This window comes from Arvicanthis niloticus, assembly GCF_011762505.2.
Source record: "Arvicanthis niloticus isolate mArvNil1 chromosome Y unlocalized genomic scaffold, mArvNil1.pat.X SUPER_Y_unloc_2, whole genome shotgun sequence".
Lineage (NCBI taxonomy): Eukaryota > Metazoa > Chordata > Mammalia > Rodentia > Muridae > Arvicanthis > Arvicanthis niloticus.
Genome location: NW_023044979.1, coordinates 5065215 through 5087928, shown reverse-complemented (window position 1 = coordinate 5087928; position 22714 = coordinate 5065215). Strand labels below are relative to the sequence as shown.

The 22714-nt window shown below is 39.2% G+C and overlaps 1 protein-coding gene across 1 annotated transcript in view; it reads left to right on the top strand.

Moving 5' to 3' along the window:
- LOC143441085 (uncharacterized) overlaps window positions 1–21674 on the top strand; it is a 139706-nt gene extending 118032 nt beyond the window's left edge. The window contains 2 exon segments of the mRNA XM_076928152.1: window positions 20665–21459; window positions 21628–21674. Coding sequence (XP_076784267.1) covers window positions 20665–21459; window positions 21628–21674 — 842 coding nt within the window.
- The last annotated feature ends 1040 nt before the right edge of the window (window positions 21675–22714 follow it).

The window sequence follows — 22714 nt, the reverse complement described above, 5'->3', positions numbered from 1 at the left end:
ATTTCACATTGTTTTGACCAATATATCCGTTTTGTCCTATTCATCTTTAATGTCTGAGACTCTCTCTTCCTTTCCTCTTCCACAGAACAGGACCTTGTCTCTGTAGTTGTCAGTGCACAAAAGTAATCTGTGACTACAAATAATTTGTATGATCTTACCCAACACACATTGAGTTACTCAAGGTTATTCATTATGTAGAACAAAAATTTGACAAGCGTCAATTATTAGTTTAAGGCATAGATGTTAAAACTTAAAATGTCATTTTTGGTGATTTTTTTCCTTTAAGAAATTTGTAGTGTTTTTCTCCAATTGTTTTGATTAACTTTGTTTAAAATTTATTTTGCTGTATTTTAAAATGGCCACACCAGCTTGCTCCTTTGGTCCATCTGCTTGGAGTATCTTTTTACATCCATTTACCTTGAATTAATGCTTATTCTTGATGTTGAGCTATATTTCTTCTATGCAATTGAAGTTAGATTTTTATTAGCATCAATTCTGTTAGCCTTTGTCTTTTTATTGGTGAACTGTGGTCATTGATACTGAGAGAGTCAATGAACAGTGACTGTTAACTCCTTGTATTTTGTTGTTGTTGCTGCTGCTGCTGCTTGTGCTGGTGTTGGGGTATTTGTGTGCTTTTATTTTCTTTTGAAGATAATACAAGATTATTTACTACCTGTGTTTTCATGTGTATTGTTAACTTCCTTGGGTTGGATTCTTTGTATATAACTTTGTGTAAGTTTGTATGTGTAGATAGATATTGTTTAAATTTGATTTTAACATGGACTATCTGATTTTTTTCCATTAATAACAATTACACTTTTTTCTACATATAATAATCTTGGTATCTGTAGTTTGTGCAGCATATATGTCCAAGCCCTGCTGACATTTACAGACTCCAGTGAGATGTCATCTGCAATTTTAACAGATCTTCATTTATATGTTTCTTGGCTTTTGACCTCTGCAGCTTTTAGTATTCTTTACTTGTACTGGATATTTTGATAATTTTAAAAAGAAAGAGACTTCATTTTAGGGCTATTCTGTTTGGTGTTTTGATGATTCTTTTACTGTGATAAGCACTTCCTTCCTTACATTAGGAAATTTTTCTTCTAAAATTTTGTCATCAATATTTTCTGAGAATTTGATCTAATATTCTTCCTCTAGTCCTAGTATCCTTATGTTTTATCCTTTCACAATGTCCTAGATTTTCTGGATATTTTATGTCAGGAAGTTTTAGATTTAACATTTCCTTTGTGTGATATTTCCATCCCTTCTATTGTATCTTCAATGCTTGAAATTTGTCTTCCATCTCTGTATTCTGTTTGTGAGTCTTTCCTCTGTAGTTCCTCTTTGCAATCCTAAGGTTTTGTTTCCATTATTCTCTCAGTTTGTGTTTTTGTTGTTGTTTTCTTTCCACTTTTAGGTAGTCAACAGTTTTTGTTTCCTTCTACTCTTGGTTTGTTTTTCTTGGATTTATTTATAAGATTGGTTGGTTTTATCCTCTTTTTTGTTTAGGTTTTCCTGGCAGTCTTTGAGGTGTTTATTATTGTTTGTGTTTTACTGTATTTCTTTAATTTAGTCATTTTCACTTTAAGGGCCTCTATTATCTTCACATAGATGTTTTCAAAGTCTTTTTCTAGTACGCAGATGTGGGTCCCTTGTTCCAGAGGGTGTCCCACCATAATCTCTGGCCCAGCTCAGGACAGGGTGTGAGCAGGGAGGGGAGATCACTTGCCTCGATTGCTGCCTCTGCTGAGTTTCCACTGTTGCTGCCCAGTCACTCCCAGGCACTGCACCTGTCTCCATGCTGAGCTGAGCTGGCCCAGGCTGGGAAGATCAGGAGCTGGCTAGCTGGCACTGAGGCAGCTTGGTGTCCAAGGCAGGTTCTGGGAGAGCAGATCTCTTCCCAAGCTCTTGTGACAGAAACTCTTGGACACCAGGGTGATTCTTGTGCACTTTATTTCCCCTGAATAGAGCCCTTATATACACTTTTGGGATGAGTTATGGTCAGTCAACAGATAATGCGTATTGGCTTGGTCTGAGAGGTTGGAGATACCTCATCTACATGTGGGAGAGCCTGAGGCACTGTTCCTCATGACTGATGGCCATAGACCTCTCTGTGGGCTCTGGAGGGCTGAAGCTAAATGAAAAGAACCAGGGCCTGGGAGCAGAGCAGAACACCTGCCTTCCAATAAAGGTCTGGGGTTCAAGGCTTATGTTCTACCAGGCACCCAGCTACTTCTCACAGCCCACCTCCCCACAGGCAAAAATGAACAAATCAGACACAAAGAGAACAGTACAGAGACTCAACAAAACCAAGAGCTGGTTCTTTGACAAAATCGACAAGATAGAAAAACACTTAGCCAGACTAACCAGAGGGCACAGAGACATTATCAAAATTAACAACATCAGAAGAGAAAAGGGAGACATAACAAGAAAAACTGAGGAAATTTTAAAAAAAATATTAGTTCTTTCTATAAACTGGAAAATCTAGATGAAATGTGTAGCTTGAGAAAAGGATAATGATCTAGACAGATACCATAATCCAAAATTAAATCAAGATCAGGTAAATTATCTAAACTGTAGTATAACCCCTTAGGAAATCAAAGCAGGCATTATAAATATCCTGTCCAAGAGAAGGCAAGGACTAGGTAGTATTAGTGCAGAATGCTACCAGACCTTCGAAGAAGAGCTAAAACCAATACACCTTGGACTATTCCACAAAATAGAAACAGAATGAGTGCTACCAAATTCATTCTACATATATTTGTTTTAAAAGTCAATTATTGATTTCAAATGCAACACTGCTATACTCTCTTGTTGGTTCTCATTCCCCTTCAATCCCAAGTCATTAAGAAGTTCTTTCCAGGCTGGAGAGATGGCTCAGTGGTTAAGAGCATTGACTGCTCTTCCAGAGGTCCTGAGTTCAATCCCAGCAACCACATGGTGGCTCACAACCATCTGTAATGGGATCCAATACCCTCTTCTGGTGTGTCAGAAGACAGGAACAGTGTACTCATACATAAAATAAATAAATAAATATTTTTTTAAAAATAATTTTCCATTTTTTAAACTTCTGCTTATTATTTATTGCTGTTCATAGGAATGTTGCCTGTAGCTGAGGCTTGCCTTTGTATGTAATTGAATATTGCTTTGAGCACCCAATCCTTTCTCTGCTGCTCAGTGCTGAAAGAATGTTGTTTGGAGCCTTTGGCAGGTGTTTATTGTGAATCATAGATTTTGAATATTGGAGCAAGTCTCTACCATCAACTCTATCCAACTATCTTCCCTTGAAAAGAAATATCTTGGCCTGCTATCCCATCTTACTAGAAATTGAACATGTCATGCCAGGGAAATGTTAGTGATCCCCAAAAAGACACACACAGGAGCTGATCTGATGCAACTCCCAGCAGGGTCTTTATTCTATTTGAGCTAGCTTGCCCCATCCTCAATTCACCAGCATCAGCCAAGACTCTTTTGGTGATGGTGGAGCCCCAAATGTGTATGTGGAAAGGATTTATTGTAAGCAGCAAGTGGGGAGTATGTATGGAAGCATGTACATGGAAAGCTGCTGTGACCTTTAAGATAATTGGCTGGTGCTGGGAGTCACATCAAAACTTCACTTCTCTTTGGCATTGGTAGTTATTAGGTATGGACTTGTAACCCGAGGTGCAGGTTTGTTAGAGAAATAACCTGGAGACCCCGGTATAGTTGAGGGTGTAGCTTCAAAACTCTAGTCTTGTTTGGGATTTTCCTAGAGAGTGGAGCTAGGCTTGGGCTTTGCTGAGGAGGGGGCAACTTGGAAACTGATGCTAGGTACCTGAGTTACCCAAGAGCCTGTAGTTTCTATTCCTGTACAATGCCTCTGGTATTGTACATGCACCTAGTACTTCCTGGTACAAGCCCTATCATCAAGTGACAAAGGAAGAAATAACTAGGTCCTGCTTTACTAAGGGTTCTGCCTGTTATGCAGGCCCCATCCAAAAGTGAACAACTGCAGCATGAAAACATGTTTCTGGGACAATCCTGAAAGACACCAGTAAAGGGAAATCACCACAGTTCAGAGCTTCATGCAGTAGTCATGCTCATGCATTTGTTTGAAAATGTGTGATTATTCATTGAATCATCAGCTATAAACAGTGGGATGGCTTAACTGTCAGAGACTTGGAGACAGAACGATTAGAATATTATTGAGAGAGACATAAAAGGAAGAAGTATGTGGATAGATCTCTCAAAATGATCAAAGAAGCCCAGCAGTGGTGGCACATGCCTTTAATCCAAGTACTTGGGAGGCAGAGGCAGGGGGATGATGGTGATAGAATAACAATCAATAATCAATGCTGATCTATAATCAATAATCAATAGATGGTAATCAATAATTATCGATATGGACACAGAGGCGGGGGAGGATAGTGATGGAATAATTATCAATGCTGATCAATAATCAATAAATGGTAATCCATAATTATTAATAATAATTGATAACCAATGATGATCAATAACTGGTGGCGCACACTTTTAATCCCAGCATTTGTGAGGGAGAGGCAGGTGGATAAAGGTGATGGAATAACGATTAGTCATCATGTTAATCAATAATCAATACTAATCAATGGTCAATAATTAAGACTAGTCAATAACCAAAAGTGATCAATAGTCATGATAATCAGTAATTGACAGTGTCCCATGTAAATGCTGATCAAAAGTTAAGTTCAGCTGAGTATACACTCAGTAACCAAGTAGTTAGGGTGATCTATTCTGTGAGAAGTCAGCCATGTCCTCAGCTGTATCTGTCATTTTCCAATGGGACCATGAACATAGTGGCCATGGTGGACGCAGTGGGGTTTATTCATGGACACAACAGTAGAGTCATCCTCTCACCAAGCCTGACATGGCCACATCTGCTGGTGAGTTCCAGATCTACCAGCAGTAGAGACCAACACTGAGCCCTAGATATGGAACTATATCCTGGGTTGACCAGCCAGTGACTTGGTGACAGGTTGACTACATCAGATCATTTCTCTTGGACAAAGAACAAAGCTTTCTACTTCCTGGAATAGATACATATTCTGTTTATGATTTTGACTTTCATGCACACATGGCTTCTGCCAAGTCCATGATCCATGGACATACCTAGTGCCTCATTCACCACAATGGCATTCTACACAGTATTGCTTCTGACCAAGGAACTCATTTCACAGCAGAGAAGTGAGACAGTGGGCCAATGATCATAAATTATAATGGTATTAATTACCATTAATACCATAGTCCTTGTTACCCTGAAGGTGCTGAACTGATAACAAAATACAATGACCTTTAGAAGACACTTTTACACAGCCAATTATGGGACATCCACCTGGAGAGCTGGGCAGGGTCCTAGGCTGTATGTATTTTGAATCAGCTTCCAATAGTTGGTACAGTTCTGCTTACAGCCAAGATCCATGGTTTCAGGAATCAAGGCTGTTGGAAACCTGTGTGAAGGTCACAGTCCCCCAAATCTGAGTGAAACTCAGCTCAAAATGGAGGACTCCCTTTATCAGAAGGGCTTCAATTTCTTTCTTTTGTTTATTATTTATTTATTTATTTATTTATTTTTATAGGGCTTCCATTTCTTTCTATTACTTATTTATTTATATATTTATATATTTATTTTTTACGGATTCCATTTCTTTCTTTCTTTTATTTATTTATTTATTTATTTATTTATTTATTTATTTATTTTTATTTAGGGCTTCCATTCCTTTCTTTTATTATTTATTTATGTATTTATTTTTATTAGGGTTTCCATTTCTTTTATCTATTTATTTATTTATTTATTTATTTTTTTAGGGCTTCCATTTCTCTGCCTCAATGTATCTAGACATTGTCCCTGAACACGGGTGGATGTACTTATCAAAAGATTGTCCCTGTGTGAGCTACTTAAATTCAGCACACAAGTCCCATTATGGCTTCCCTGCCCACATGATACTTGGATATACTATTATGACCAATTAATCCTTTCCACCTGTACCCATAAAAGCCCTCATATACCTTATTTCTGGAACAATAAAGTAGAACTGACTCACTGTGCTGGTCTCCGGAGTTAATTTTATAATACAGCCATCTCAAGCCAGATTGCCATGGCTGTTCCCTTTGTCCTCACTGGTTGGTGGCTAACAACCACCCAAGAATAAAGAAGACCCACACCAAAGCTGCCACCCTTAGTGGCCCAGTAGGAAAAATGTCAGTGTGTTTTACATTCCTTTGTTTAGCCTTTCCCATTCTTCAGGTTTCTCACAAATTCTCCTGTCTTTCCATGAAACCATCACTGGTGATGCTGGACAAGATGAATATGAGTGGGCTGGCACTGCAGTCACCTTTGAGAGGATATCTGTCCTTTTTGGTGTTTGTACAATGGATCCTTTTACATTGTTAAACTGACCAAAGGGGTTATATAGAAAGAGCAGCAGTTATGGTGCCTCAGAGAAGAGTCCTTTTAAGGGGACAAAATAAAACAAAAGAGATGACAAAAGATTCTTCAAATAAGACAGTCATGGAAGGCAGCACACATGGAAGGATTCTGTTAGGTAACATCCACAATACACAAAAGCCAGACTGTTAGGACCATTATAATTTCTATTCAGGACTTAGTTAAGAATATAATTAGTGTGGGGAGCGGCTCAGGATGGGTTCCACCAGCATCTCCAGCTTGGATGAGGACAGGTCTCTGTAGATGCCTCTGCCTACAGGGGGTACAGGGTGGAGTGCAAGCAGGGAAGGTCCACTGCTGCCTCTGTCACAGCCTCCCACCAAGTCTCTGCAGTAGAGAGGGGATAATCCTGAAGGCGTTTTGGGAGAGCTGGCATCTTCTGAATTGTCACAGCCCTTTGCTAAGTCAGGAGGTGCCAGCCAGGTTGTGGGGAAAAGAACAGATATCTAGCACAGTGTTAACAGCTCTCACTGAGCCAGTGAGGTGCCCTGTGAGACACCACTGTGAAGAGTGGTGGATCCGTGACAGAAGCTCTCAGACAATGGGATGATTCTTTCACTCACTTTACTTCTGAATGAGGCTCAATATATACTGTTTGGGGTGGGTTAAGCTAACCCCTACTGGCTTGGTCTGAGAACTTGGGGATGCTTCATCTGCATGTGGGGAGAGCCTGAGGCATTATTCCTACCTGACCAATGGCCATAGACCTCTCTCTGTGGGAGGGGCAGTGGAGGGCTGCAGCTGAGAGAGCCAGGAGCACAGGTGGAAAGCTGACTGCCTTTTTTCCCAGGGGATTCTCTGGGGTTCAAAGCTTATTCAACCAGGCACCCAGCTGTCTCTCATAGCTCAGTGCCCCACAAATTAGGGCAATATTATGCTTCTTATAGGAAGAAAATAGGCAAGAGTCCCACCTAAAAACCAATGTCATGCTTTGTATTGGGTGTTAGAAGACCGATATTTTTGACATTTTTATAAGGCCAGTAGTTTGGTGAAAAAAATTGAGGAATTTTGGACAACCTCTTATAAGTTTAGATTCAACCACTGATTCTCTTCTATTACAATCTTGTGTGATATATGAAGAATTAAATTTTGAGGAAATACTCCTAGCATCATTTTTAACATGGGTTATGTTTTATAAGGTGAAATGTGCATCTATTATGAGCTGGACAATATTCCATAGCCCTTCACAAAAGGATACAACTTGAGCCAGCGGTTTGCTTCATCAGAGCCCTGCATGAAGAGCAGGTACCTGCTGCTCCTACATCACATTTAAATCAGCGATCATGCATGGTTACTGTAGTGAAGGACACAGTCTATTAGTGAGAAGTTCTCTTTGATAGAGAGATGGTGTTCTATATTTGATAAATATTGATTGCTGTTGATTATTGATTACTATTGATTATTTATCAGCATTGGTTATTGATCAGCATCAACTATTGATTATTGATTGGTGTTGATTATTGATCGCTATTGGTTATTGATTACCATTGGTCATTGATCGGAATCAATTATTGATTATTTATTGGTGTTGATTATTGATTACCATTGATTTGTATTTGGCCTCAGTATTTAATAATGTTGTTCAGTTTTCCTCAGTTGTATGTAGACCCTGGCATGCTGACGTAAGCAAAGGGCTTTCCTTTCATGTGGGATATTGAGATATGTCTATATATGACAAAGAGAATCAAGAGTGAGAATTTATTTTCTACATAACATTTCACAAGATCAAACAAGTTTTGAGGACGTTTGTCCCTTGAATTACTAAAGAGACACACTGCAGTTTGAAAGTGATCATAGTCTACACATGCCTGCTTAAGATTACATGTTTAGCAAAATCAACTTCTGTTGATCTTCTATTAAGGTCTGTTGAAATTTCTTGTCTATGTTATCACTTGATCTTCTGAAGAATCGTTGTATCTTCAAGCTTTCCTTTGTACTATTTCTCTTTTAGTGAACATTACTCCATATCCTTGCTTGGGCTGAGTGTGACTTCCCATAGAAGCTCTGAGGGAATCATCCCTGTGTTTTGACTCTCTTCAGTGTAGACTGGATACAGGATATGATTAAACTTAGATGACAGCCAGTTTGTCATAAATGTTGATCTGAAGACAAATACTTTAATCCCATAGGTATTTCCCAAAACTTTTATGATCTAAGTGCCTTAAATACCTCATTTATTTCTTCAGAACTTCCAAAGGCTTTGTATGCTTTCTTTTCCAAAGGCTTTTGTATGCTGTTTTTTCTTTATTGAAACCATTTACATCTTTAGATCATTCTAACATTTTATAAATGTTAATACCATAGCATATAATAGGCTTAACAAAAAATTTACAATCTATTGTGAGAATATTTATTCAGGGTTGGGATAGAAGCAAATTATCCTCTCTTTCTAAGTTCTCAGTGGCACCACATTTCAAAATTATCATAATTGACCCTAGGATAATGGTGAACTAATTGGTTTTACATACAGAAAATTGACAAAGTGTTTCTTATGAGACTGTATACATCCTGCAATCAGTCACATTAAAAATACTTTACTCAGTACATCTGGAGACAAATTTACATTACCTTAGTAGTTAACACGTTTATGCCTGCATAAAATTTAAAATATGTATATATCATAATAAAGTCATAGATGTGTTAGTCTTGTATGAGTGAGGAGAATGTCTAATATTAATAACATCTTCTGGTCTAGGAGTAGTAAACTCTTTAAAACATGTTACCTATTCCAAGAAAAGAGTCAGTCCCATATTATCATTTTATATTTATTGCACCTGTTTGGATATATTGATTAAATATATTTTGCCCTTTCATATCATTTTTTAAGTTTATTTTCATTGCGAACAAATTGAACCAGGGTCAAGTTAACAAGTTTAATTTACTTGTAATTCATTTGCTATTAAGTACATCATGTGAATAACAAACAACCATTTCTCATGTGTATATTCTACATGTAATTAATAAAAAGTCAATTTTAATGAGCCATGAATTTGTGTCTATTGCTTATCTGGGATTCCTGTTTCAGAATTTTCATTGTCAAGTGAAAACTTCACATAGAAATCTTTAATAAGTATATTTTCAGGTAGGGAAGAAAGTAAACCAGACATGTCTAGAGCAGAAGAGTACTGAGGGCATTTTATCTCAGAGGAAAATTAACTGCAGCAATAGCTGACAGTGAGACCCAGCATAGGGCAGCATAAATGTTCTTTGCTGGCAGCAGGCTGTGCAGCTCTTGGCAACTTATCCTTTGATTATCTGTGGGGTTCTGTGAATATCAAAGTCTTTGCTTCCTTTGTTAGTATGCTAGTTTTTGAGGCAAATGGCTGGAAAAACTTTTGGTTCTTTTGAGAAGCCTTTCTCTAAGTAAGAGAGAAGCTATCAAAATAAGAATAAAACAAATCATTAAGATACAAAATGACTACCTTGTAGGCCTGATATTTCTTCTTTGTGTAATAGGGATAATATTGACATAGTAGGGGCATCAAGAATAATGGTGGTCACCTTAACCTTAAACCTGAGCCTAACCCTATCCTAACCCTCACCTTTGAATTTCCTAACCTCCTAAACCTAATTCTAAAAACCCTTATCCTAATCCTAACCATGACTCTCTAATCCCCTAATCCTAAATCAAATCCTGCTTGCTCAGGGACATATTTCTTAATTACAACTTTTGAAGTGAGAAACCCTTTATTAACCTTGCTGTTTTGAGATGTTCAGATCCACCTTTAATCTGGGCTACAGATTCTTTTGACAACCTACATATATAAAGGACATTGAACAGGATGGTGTTTTGTTTTTTTGTACTTGCTCTATTTTTTGACAAAACAAAGGTGTTTTGTTTGTTTATTTGCTTTTTAAAACTGGTATTAGTAAATACTTAATTCTTCAGAATTGTGGTATACACTGAAGATCAGATGTAATATCCTGCTGCATGAAATCAACCATCCCTTGATTTTTCTAATTTACTTTGTCTAAAAGCCTTTATTGGGACATTCTACTAAATAACATCTTTGTATACAAAGATTCATTCTCTCTATGATTTGAACTTTGTTTGTCTAGAGAACCTGTACTAATCCAACTGTTGTTTTTCTTCACTTTGCCACTGATGAAGATGTGCTGGCTACCAATAGTGCTCAACTGTGTTTCCCTTAGGATTCTGGATTTTCTCCAGGGTTGATTGATACCTGTCATCTGGTGAAAGGAAGCTGCAGTTTCCCTGAGCCCAGCATGAAGCCACAAAACTAGACTCTTGTTTACTAAAATTCCTCTTTAATGTTAATGGTGTTAGCATTCTGTCTAAAACTCCACCTCACAGTTATCTGGTGACAGACAGGTATGCTCCTCCCCATAGTTACCTCTCTTTAAAGACAGATGGAATGCATTCTACTGCTGTGTGAGAAGCTGTGGGGGAAGGGGATGGCTCAGCAGGCTCATGCCTCCTGCTGAGATATTTCTTCTCCTGGAGGGACCATGCCTCATGCTGAGACAGCTCTTCCCCAGTAGCAACCGGCCACAAGACATTATAGTAGCCAGGCGGTGGTGGTGCACGCCTTTAATCCCAGTACTTGGGAGGCAGAGGCAGGTGGATTTCTGAGTTCGAGGCCAGCCTGGTCTACAAAGTGAGTTCCAGGACAGCCAGGGCTACACAGAGAAACCCTGTCTTTAAAAACCAAAAAAAAAAAAAACAAAAAAAAAGACATCATAGTATAGAATATAGTTTACTCAGGACATGGGGAGGGGAATTAAGAGGGTAGTAGAGGCAGGGAAAAGCAGAGAAAGGAAGGGAGTAGAGAAGTAGAGGCCAGGCATGAACATGTGGAGAGAGGGGGGAAGGGAAGAGCCTAAGAGGGCCAGAGTAAGAGAGAGCAAGAGATCAAGAGATCAAAAGAGGGAAGTAGCAAGCAGCCACTTTTACAGGGGGTCAGTCCTACCCAGCTGTTGCCAGGTAACTGTGGGGAGGAGCATAACTGGCTGTTGCCATGTAACTGGGGTGGAGTTTAGACAGAATGCTAAGAAATAACCAGGTCATCCTTCCTCTTTTGGGTCAGATTGATACCTCCACTGCACCTTGAGTAATGGGCTATGGAAGCTGTTCACCTGGATTACAGGAAGAAAAAGGCAAGTGCTGTAAGGAAAGCTCAGGTAAGGTCTGGAGTCAGGTCCTGGTAAGTGCAGGATCATTGCTCTCAGAGGGGAAGAGCAGGCAGCTGAACAGCCAGAGCTGGAAAGGTGGGTTCTCCCCCAGGGCTGGGTGGGGTGAGATTCCTCTTTGAAGACAGAAACAAATGCTAATGGAATACAAACCCCTCCTGAGATCTGGAAAAGGTCTGACCTTGGTCTGAAGCACACTTTAACCTTGAGGAGTGGTAAGACTCACTGGCCAATCAAGGCTCCCAGGCAAACCTGCCAATCAGACAAGGAGGCGGGTTCTTCTGGGTGCCATTCTGCAAATTTGCAGTGGCTGTGCAGGTTTGAATGGTCATCTGTGCCCTGCTTTGAGCTGTGTGTCGGGTGCTGTGTGGAGACCTCAGGGAAACTCTGAAATCAAGTCATGGTGAGCCCAGGATCACTGCCCACAATGGGTAGGGGCAGGCGGCTGAGCAGTGGGAGCTGGGTCCTCTCTGGGGCTGCATGGGAAGCATCAGCCAGATGTGGCCATCTGTGAGGTCTCTGGTGATGCCCCTCACGTGTTAGATCAGGAGGTGACCTCTGAGTAATGTCACTATCATGGCTGATTCTGAATCTGCATAAAACATTTGGACCAGTTTATTTCTTTCCTTGTTTTTTGTTTTTTTTGGAGACAGTGTTTCTCTGTGTAGTCCTGGCTGTCCTGGAACTCACTCTATAGACCCGGCTGGCCTCGAACTCAGAAATCTGCCTGTCTCTCCGTCTGAAGTGCTGGGATTAAAGGCATGTGCCACCATCGCCCAGCTGGACCAGTTGCTTTCTTTTAGAAACAAGGGTGGTTTCTCTGACTCTGTAGCACATGTGTCCAAACCCTTTTGTCTTTTATACATTAGGAAGACAGGCATAGCTGGGAAGTGGTGGCTCACGCCTTTAATCCCAGCACTTGGGAATCAGAGGCAGGCAGATTTCTGAGTTCGAGGCCAGCCTGGTCTACAGAGTGAGTTCCAGGACAGCCAGGGCTACACAGAGAAACCCTGTCTCAAAAAGAAAACAAAACAAAAAACCTGTTTTTAATGAAGACAGGCATAAATCTAACAGATCTGCTTTCATACATTACTTGTTTTTGTTTTGTTTAGTTTTTGTTAATCTTTTTCTGTTGCAGTTTTTTATATTGCTTTATTTTTTACGTTTAGTGTTTGATTATTATGTGGTAAAGGGACTTTTTTTTCTCCAGTCTGTTGGGTGTTTTGCATTCTTCTTGTACATTAACAGGCATCTTTGGTTTAAGAAATGTTTCCTTTATGATTTCATTGAAAATATTTTCTAGATCTTTGGGCTGATATTCTTCTTCCTCTATTCCAGTAATCTGTAGTTTTCCCTTCACATATGTTGCAGAATTCCTGGTTGTTTACTGCCAGAAAACTTTTAGTATCCACATTTTTTCACCAATGTATCTGTTTTGTTTTATTCATCTTTAATGTTTGAGACTCTCTCTTCCTTTCTTGTTCCCTGGGTGAACCTTGTCTCTGTAGTTGTCAGTGCACAGGTAATTTCAATGCTCTGCTCTCAGGGACTTAGCAACTGCTTAAGTCATTCCCTGCCTCCATCACCTGCTGCTGTTGTCACGTGTGCTTTACATACACGGACCACCAGCTACACAGCTCTCTCTGTTCCCTGTCTCTGTTCTCTGCACATGCCCTTCTCTATTCTCCTTGTCTACTCTCAGGTCTCTCTCTCTCTCTGCTCCCTGTCTGTCTGCCTGTCTGCAGGTCCTCTTGTGCATCTCTATCCCTTCCCCTAAAAACCTCTTTTGTACCATATCTGTTGCAATTTTTAATTTCTCAGGACCTGCTGTGATAGGATAGTTTGGATTTCTTGGTGACAAATGTTCCTGATTGTTATTTATTATATTCCTATGGTGCTGTCTAGGCTTCTGGGTTTGAAGTGATTATTGATTTAGGTAATGATTTTTGGATTTGTCTTGTTTTGGTGGGAATTTGGCTCCTGGGTTACTGTTTAAAGTATGGATTTGCAGAGAGCATTGGCTGAGTGTGGCCTCTTTTACTGACCTGTTTGTTATGTTCAAGAGGAATCATTGCTTGCTAATGTTGAAAGCTGGGAGAAGAGGTTTGCAGGAAGAGATGATCTTAGTAATCTACAAGGACACTTTGTTATAAGCAAGGTTAGCCTGCTTCTGTTGTTTAGTACAGTAAAATTGTGAAAATTGCACTCAGGATAACAAATATTGTGGTAGGTATATAGAAAGTTTACCTTGTGTTTTTTCAGGCATGGCATGTAGGTGAACAGGAACTGTCTGTGCAAGTGGGGACTATGATACAGGGGTGAGGCAGGAAAGGAAAGGCAAGTGGGGATGGTCTGCAGTATCTTTAGGAGGCATGCACATTTTTTGAGATTGCACAAAGTCCACTTGAGCAGACATCCTATGACAAGACCCACTTATCAACAGCAAGTAAATATACAACAGCAGGGTTTCAGTACATATAGATAACAAATAAACCTTAAACAGAAAAAAAAAACTTAGCCTACCCATGATAGTTGTCAGATGGTTTTGACCCTTTGTTTGATTCCTGAAAATTATGCCAGACATGCTGTTTCTAAAAATATTGCTGACCTGTATGTTAATGCCCCAAGCTTCCTGTAACTACAATTCATATCCAGCAATCCTAGACTTAGTCTCTCAGTTTGGGCCTGATATGAGATTGACTGTGGAGAATCCTTGTTACTGAGCTCATAGTACAGACCTTTGTGTATTTGCATTGCAATAGGTTCCTGGTGGTCTTTGGGGTGCCAGTGACTTGGGAACAACATCTTGGTGCATGGACTGGAATCCTGAAACCCTCAGGAATCCCAACTGAAGGCTGATGTGTCACTGTTCTTTGTGTCAGTGGATTATCTGTCAGCTTTGTGTCTGTCTGCCTTGGTTTATGGATTTTTCTTGATTATTTGTAGAGGGAGATGACTAAAGTGAATGTGGAAGCACAGTGTAGTGGATGCCTTGGAGAGTTGAAGCCACAAAGGGCTTGGAAGATGTTTCAGAGCCTGGTGTAGGGGATGGTGTGTCCATGGTCTTAATTTCTGGGAAGGTTAGAGCAGACTTGGAACCCTGCTGCAGGGCTCACAGCTACTTTCCTATCTTCATTTTCTCCTCTGTACAAGTGAAGGAATCTGCTGGGTAGCCTTTACCACCCCCTTGTGGCTATTTTGTGTGTGGCACTTTGATATTCTCTCACTGAGGAAATCAGGCAGACTCCATCCTAATTGATTTAGTTACCAGCCCCACACCTTGGGTTAAATCCTTCTTAACAACAGGACCTAGACCCATTGACTAGTCCATGACAGAGAGTTCTTCGAGACAGCATCCAGGGCAAAAGTAGGCTCTGCCTACCTTGTTTTACAAGATAGAAAGACAAAGACCTCATTTCCCACTTCCTGAACTACCCTCTGCCCAGTTCATATGTGACTCTGTAGTTTTGAACTTGGAGTTGTCATGAGATGGAATGTCATTCTTCATAGATTCTAACAAATTTAGCAGATCTTCCTTGGGTCAGAGATCCTGTCCTTTGTAGTGATCATTTCTGGGTCTGTGAGACAATCTGCTTTTCTGTCCACCTTCTAGCTGTTTTAGCCTTGTCTTTGGTAGCAATGGCCTGGAAACCCAGAGTTAAAGATGCCTCACTCCAGGTCAGCACATCCTCTGAGCTCCCCATTCCAGTGTATCCTTCCCTGCTATGAGCCAGGTGCCCTCCCTATTTTGTCCTTGCTCAGCCAAAACTCCAAGTCCCTCATGGTGTGGCAGAAGCTTTTGTATTGTTATGGTTAGCTCATTGTTTTTGTGTTGTAACAACTTCCTCATTTTTATTGTATCTGTGTCATACTTGTTTACGGTTCTCAGCATTTCAGATCTACAGTCATCTGAAGGAACCTCAATTGAGGGTGAGTCCTCATCAGGGTGGCTGGTTGCTATGTCTGTGAGAGATAGTGTTGGTGATTGATTAGGAAGACTCTTCTATGCCGGGCAATGATGGCGTACACCTTTAATCCCATCACTTGGGAGGCAGAGGCAGGTGGATTTCTGAGTTTGTGGCCAGCCTGGTCTACAGAGTGAGTTCCAGGATAGCCAGTGCTACATAGAGAACCCCTGTCTCGAAAAACCAATAAAAGGAAGACTCTTCCACTGAAGGTGGCAATATCCCTAAGCAAGTGGTCCTGGGCTGGATGAGAGAGCAGGCTGAGCATGAGACAGTGACCAAGCAAGAGAACAAACCAGCAAACAGTGTTTGTCCATGCTTTTTGCCTTCAGTTTCTAATGTAAGCTTTCAAAATGATGGGCTGTGATCTGACAGAATCATGTACAACAACCACTTATTATCTGAGACGGTTTTGCTTAGAGGATTCAATCACAGCAGCAGAGTAGCAAGTTAGAACAACAACATGGTATCAAAGGGTTATTTTACTGCTGGACAGAATCTATGTTGTAGATTGTATTCTTGTGGACAGGACAAATTTTGGGTAAAAAGGTTTTTGGATTGGTTGGTTTCTTTAACTTTCCACTGGGGGTCCTGCCTGACTGCAGGATGTGGCCTCTTCAGCATCCATATCTCACTGCTATGCATCTCAGCTAAGATCAACTCCATAGTCTCCTTATCACCCTCCAATTCATGGTCTCTGGCACATCCTAAATATACCCCCTTCTCCCAGCCAGCTGCAGATTTTGATTCATTTTCTTCCTCTGGCCCTCTCTTGTCTCTCACCACACCTGTTGCTGGTTCTCCCCGATTTCCCCTTCTTATCTGCTCTCGAATGCAGTTCTCTCTCATCCATCTGCCTCCTATGACTTTTATACTCCTCCTTCTGAGTGATATTCAACTGTGCTCATTTGGGCCTTCTTTCTTGTTTAGTTTCTTTGTGTCTATGGAGTGTAGTGTGGGTTTCCTATATTTTATGATTACTATTGACTTGTAAGTGTATACATACATGCATGTGCTTTTAGGTCTGGGTTACCCCAATCCAGATGGTAGTTTCTAGCTGTATCCATTTGCCTGAAAAATTCATGATGTCCTTGTATTTTATAGCTGAATAATGTTTCATTTTGTAAATGAACCACATTTTCTATATTCTTATTTTAGTTAAGGGGCATCTGGATTCTTTTCAGTTTCAAGTTGTTGCGATTAAAATGGCTATGAACTTAGTGGAGACCCTGCTCTAGGTCACCTGCCTCTACAGAGTCCCTCCTGTATCTTCTGTTTGTCCTTTGAGAGGGTGTGGGCCCCTGGGTATCCATGATGGTGTATCAAGTCTCTATTGGGTTAGGTGGATTCTCTCCACTGAGGCCAGATGTTGCAGCCCAGTTAAGGGAACAGATTACAATGATAGACAGCAGCTTTAGGGACAGCTCCTGCTACAGTTGTTGGAGGACCATCATGAAGACTGAGCTGCACATCTGCTACTTATGGGCCATGATCCTTTGTCCAGCCTGTGTGTGTTATTGTTTGTGGCTCAGTCTCTGAATGTCCCCAAGGATCAAGGTTAGTTGAGTCTGTTGTTCTTCCTGTGGAGTTCCTATCATGTTCAGGGCCTTCAATCCTTTCCCCCAACTCTTCCATCAGAGTTACCAAGGTCTATGCAATGTTTGACTGTGGATCTCTGCTTCTGCTGCAGTCAGCTGCTGGGTGGAGCATCTCAATGGACAATTATGCAAGGCTCCTGTGTCCGAGCATCACAGAGTATCCTTAATAATGTCATAGATTCAAGCTTGTCCATGTTTGTCTCCAATTGAATGAGTTTTCATTGTGCACTCCTTCAGTCTCTGCTTCAGCATTTCTTTTAGACAGGATAAATTTTGATCTGGGTGTCTCCAGTGTTGTGGTTGAATCTGATCTTTCAGCTTTCTTCTCATGCTCCCATACATTCCCCATTTGGACTCTCTCCCTCAATCACATAAGATACTGGGCACACATTTGCTGTTCAATGCTATGCTATTTTGCAAACCTTGTGGTTTTATATTTTTAACTGTATTCATTCTGTTTTTGTTTTTCTAGACCAAATTTTTCTTTGAAGCCCTTCCTGTTCTGATTGTAGATAGGGAAACCACATAAGCCACCTGACATGTTTTTGTTCAATAAGCACATGATTTTGTGCTGATCTTCATCCATATATTTAATTTTAAAATTCAGCCTAATATATAGATTATATTCTGTTTCTCCAGATGGCTTATGCTCCTGTCATCAATATTACCATATGCTTCAGATTCATTGAATTGCAGGTGTATGATTTTCTACCTAACTCTTATGTTTCTTGTGAAATTTTTGAATAAACAAGTGTATTATGTTTGTGTGCATGAATATGAATATCATGTGTGCCTCACCTTTACTGTTGTCAGAAGATGGCCTCAGAACTTCTAATCGTGAGGAAATGGACACATGTTGGTCCACATGTATCTGCTAGAAATTGACCACCATTATGTGGAAGACCAGCAAGATCTTTCAACTCCTGACCTATATCTCCTGAACTACATTCTTTATTTTTGGTCAACATATACATACTGCAGGCGGTGGTGGTGCACACATTTAATCCCAGCACTTGGGAGGCAGAGGCAAGTAGATTTCTGAGTTTGAGGCTAGCCTGGTCTACAGAATGAGCTCCAGGACAGCCAGGGCAACACAGAGAAACCCTGTCTCGAAAAAACAAAAAACAAAAAACAAAAAAACAAAAACATATACATTGTTAATATTTTCATCTATCAATTTTTAACTCTTTAAACATGCATTCCCTTTTATTAAAATTTAGTTAATGTTGCTGTTTAAACTGGTTCATTTTATGTTTATGCAAGATGAATACAGAACTGCAGTGAATGTATAATTCTTTGTAGGAACTTCAGTAAAGAACTGTGAGTTCCTTCTATCATTTTTGTTACCTGGTTTATTTTTGTGGCAGAGTGAGGTTCTTAACATGTAAAGTTTGCTGTCCTGAAACTGATTGCATAGACCGAGCTGGCATCCAGCTCAACGACATACACCTGCCTGTACCTCTGCGATTAAAGACATGAGCAAATATATGCAGCTTTCTCATCACCTTTGTAGTTAGTAAGTGTTCATACAGCTTTTCAGATGTGTGCTCAGTACAGTTGATCTGTTTCCCCCTGCATATACCTCTCAATTGCCATTTGTGTTTCAAGGCTATATTCTATTCTAAGGGTTCACGAGTGACACAGCTGAACCCTGTGTCAAGGGTCCAAGTGTCAATCTTTCAAGTTTCTTCTAAACTGACATGGTGATTATATTATAATTTGTGTGTCAGAAAATAAGTGGAGGAATCATATGAATTATAAGAATATATTGTCTAGGAAGGATACATTTACTTTGTAGTGATGTCAGTATCATGCTTTCTGTTGTACACATGTACGGAATATTTTAGCAAGCAGTGAGTTTCGATGATGTGCATGTGGACTTCACTGAGGAAGAGTGGAATTTGCTGGATCCTTCCCAGAAGAATCTCTACAAAGATGTGATGCTTGAGACCTACTGGAACCTCACTGCTATAGGTAACACTGTGAATTTTCTTTTGCTTCTCAATATAAGGGAAAAATGTTTCTTGGTTACTGACGATCATCTCTTATTTCAATAGAGAACAAGTAATATTGGATGAATAAATCAGGTTCATTGCTGTGAAAATTCAGAGTAATCTGAATTTTGCCTATTTCCAATACCATATCATTCGTTTTTTGGTACCTTGGTTTCAGGCTATAATTTGGAAGTCCATCATCCTGAAGAACAACATCAAACTTCTAGAAGTCATGAAAGGTAATTTTAATGTTTAAGTTAATACAAATATGCCTCTGAGAAAATTTTAATATGATCAGGAAGCTCTAAAGGAAAGCAAGTGTGTAAAATATCAGTCCTATTATTGTAGCTATGATTATAATATTCTCCCAAAACTATGTCCCTCATTGTCAGTTATCTGATTTGTGTTTGCAAAGCATTTCTGTAAGGAAGAAGAGGAGGAAAAAAATGCCTTAAGGGATTCCTTTATTTGATTTGTATATCCATTAGAACTATGTTGTGGAACTATGAATTTGTATAGTCTCATAATATTTAGATGTTGCACAATGAATAGTGATGAACATGTACCCATAACCTTCTAATAAGCAAGTAGTCTATGATAAAGTTGGTGATACTCATATTCTTGTAGTGAAACTTTTAAGTTTATTGTGAGGTCATTTTATGAGAGTCAAGAATGTTGTCCTGGAGAAACATTAATCATGTCTACAATGAACAAAAGTCAATGTGAATTCAATGTGGAAACCTTTCATTTGTTCTTCTTTTTTAATGGGTGTATCAATTGTCAGAATGGATGAAACCATGTGAGCATAGAGATACTAAAAGGAACAAGGTAACTCCATCGACTTCAGAACAATGAGAAGATACGTAGTATTCTGCCTTTGGTAGACTTTCTGAATATGATAGGTGTTTGCAGTTAATTGGTTTTCTGACTTTACTGGGAACATCCCCAAAGTCACACTGCAGAAAACCTCTATGGGTACTAGAAGGTTGTAAATTCTTTTGTTCATCCTGGTTCACAGTGCTGCTGATGTGTGATGCACACTACAGGAAAAACTAAGAATGCAATCAGTGTTTTAGTGCTCTGAGTTATTCCATATTTCTTATGACATGTTAAAAACATCATATAGAAATCTCATATAGAAAAAGGAGGCTATAAATGTGAACCATGTAATAAATGCTCTTACCATCACAGGTATTTTCAGAGAGGTAAACCAACCCACAGTGAGCAAGTACAACCATGAACATCAAAGTGATAAAACCATAAGATTTGAGTGTTCTTTATTATTATACCAACTATAAAATGTATTCATATTGGTAAAAAAATTGATCAGGCTAATGAATGTGGTAAATCTTTCACATGTGCCCATTATTGTTGCAGGCTTGAAAAAAGTCATACTGGACAGAAACCTTGTGAATGTATCCAATGTGGTAAAGCCTTTTCATGGTACACTAATCTACAAAGACATAAAAGAACACATACTGGACAGAAACCACATGAATGTAATCAATGTGGTAAAGCCTTTTCAAGTCACAGTAATCTCCAAATACATAAAAGAACACATACTGGAGAGAAACCTTATGAATGTAATCAATGTGCTAAAGCCTTTTCATTTCACAGTAGTCTCCAAACACATAAAAGAACACATACAGGAGAGAAACCTTATGAATGCAATCAATGTGGTAAAGCCTTTACACAACAAAGTCATCTCCAAATCCATGAAAGAACACATACTGGAGAGAAACCCCATGAATGTAATCAATGTGGTAAAGCCTTTTCCTGTCACAGTGGTCTCCAATGTCATAAGAGAACACATACAGGAGAGAAACCTTATGAATGTAATCAATGTGTTAAAGCCTTTTCATGTCACAGTAATCTCCAAATACATAAAAGAACACATACAGGAGAGAAACCTTATGAATGTAATCAATGTGGTAAAGCCTTTACATAGCAAAGTCATCTCCAAATCCATGAAAGAACACATACTGGAGAGAAACCCCATGAATGTAATCACTGTGGTAAAGCCTTTTCAAGTCACAGTAATCTCCAAATGCATAAAAGAACACATACAGGAGAGAAACCTTATGAATGTAATCAATGTGGTAAAGCCTTTTCAAGTCATAGCAATCTCCAAATGCATAAAAGAACACATACAGGAGAGAAACCTTATGAATGTAATCAATGTGGTAAAGCCTTTTCATGGCACAGTAGTCTCCAAAGACATAAAAGAACACATACTGGAGAGAAACCTTATGAATGTGATCGATGTGGTAAAGCCTTTTCATGTCACAGTAGTCTCAATTGTCATATGAAAACACATACTGGAGAGAGATCTCATGAATGTAATCAATGTGATAAATCCTTTACAAGTCACAGTCATCTCCAAAGACATAAAAGAACACATACTGGAGAGAAACCTTATCAATGTAATCAATGTGGTAAAGGCTTTACACAACAAGGTCATCTCCAATATCATAAAAGAATTCATACCAGAGAGAAACCTTAGTTATGTAATCAATGTGGAAAAAAAAACATTTATAAGTGAAAAGGTTCCAAAGACATAAATGATCACATACTGGAGAGAAACTTTATGAATATAATTCATATAGTAAAAGCCTTTTCACAAAGTTTTTGTTCCCAAAACCATAAAAGAACCCGTATTTGAAAGAAACCTATGAATGCCATCATTGTGGTAAAAGCCTTTCCATAAGGATTTTTCCCCAAAACATAAAAGAACCCATATTGGACAGAACTATGAATGTAATCATTGTGCCAAAGCCTTTGCATGACACACTAGTCTCGAAAACATAAAAGATCCCATATTGGAAGACATTTCATGAATGTGATCAATGTGGTAAAGACTTTTCACAACTTTATCATCTTCATTACTATAAAAGAACAGGTACAGGAGAGAAACCTCTTGAATGTAATCAGTGTTGTAAAGCATTTGCAAGTCACAGTCATCTGCCGTGACAGGAGAGATCACATACCAGAGAGAAACCTGCTTGAATATTCACAATGTGGTAAAGCCTTTGCATGTCATAGTTCTTCAGACATACACAAAGAAATCACACTGGAGAGAAGCCTCATTAATGTAATCACTGTGGAAAAACTGACAGTTCCCTTTTATCTGTGACTACATAATAGAGCACATTCAAGAGAGTGACTCAGTGTCATCAAGGTACTAAGCCCTTGCATGTCACAGGCATCGCCTGATCCATAAAAGAACACATACTGTAGAGAAACTGCATGAATGCTATGAATGAGGTAAAGTCTTTGCATAACAATGTTCTCTCCAAATACCTCAAGTGACACAATTTTTAGAGAAACCTTATGAATGTAACAAACGTGGAGAAGCCTGTGCTTATCACTATAGTCTCCAAAGACATAAAAGCCCACAAATTGGACAGAAATCTTGTGAATGTACTCAAGTTGGAATACAAATTCTTATTAAACATTTCTGTGACTGGAGTTTCTTATTGATTATTGATTAGCCTCGATTATTTATTACCAATGATTATTGATCAGCATCAATTATTGATTATT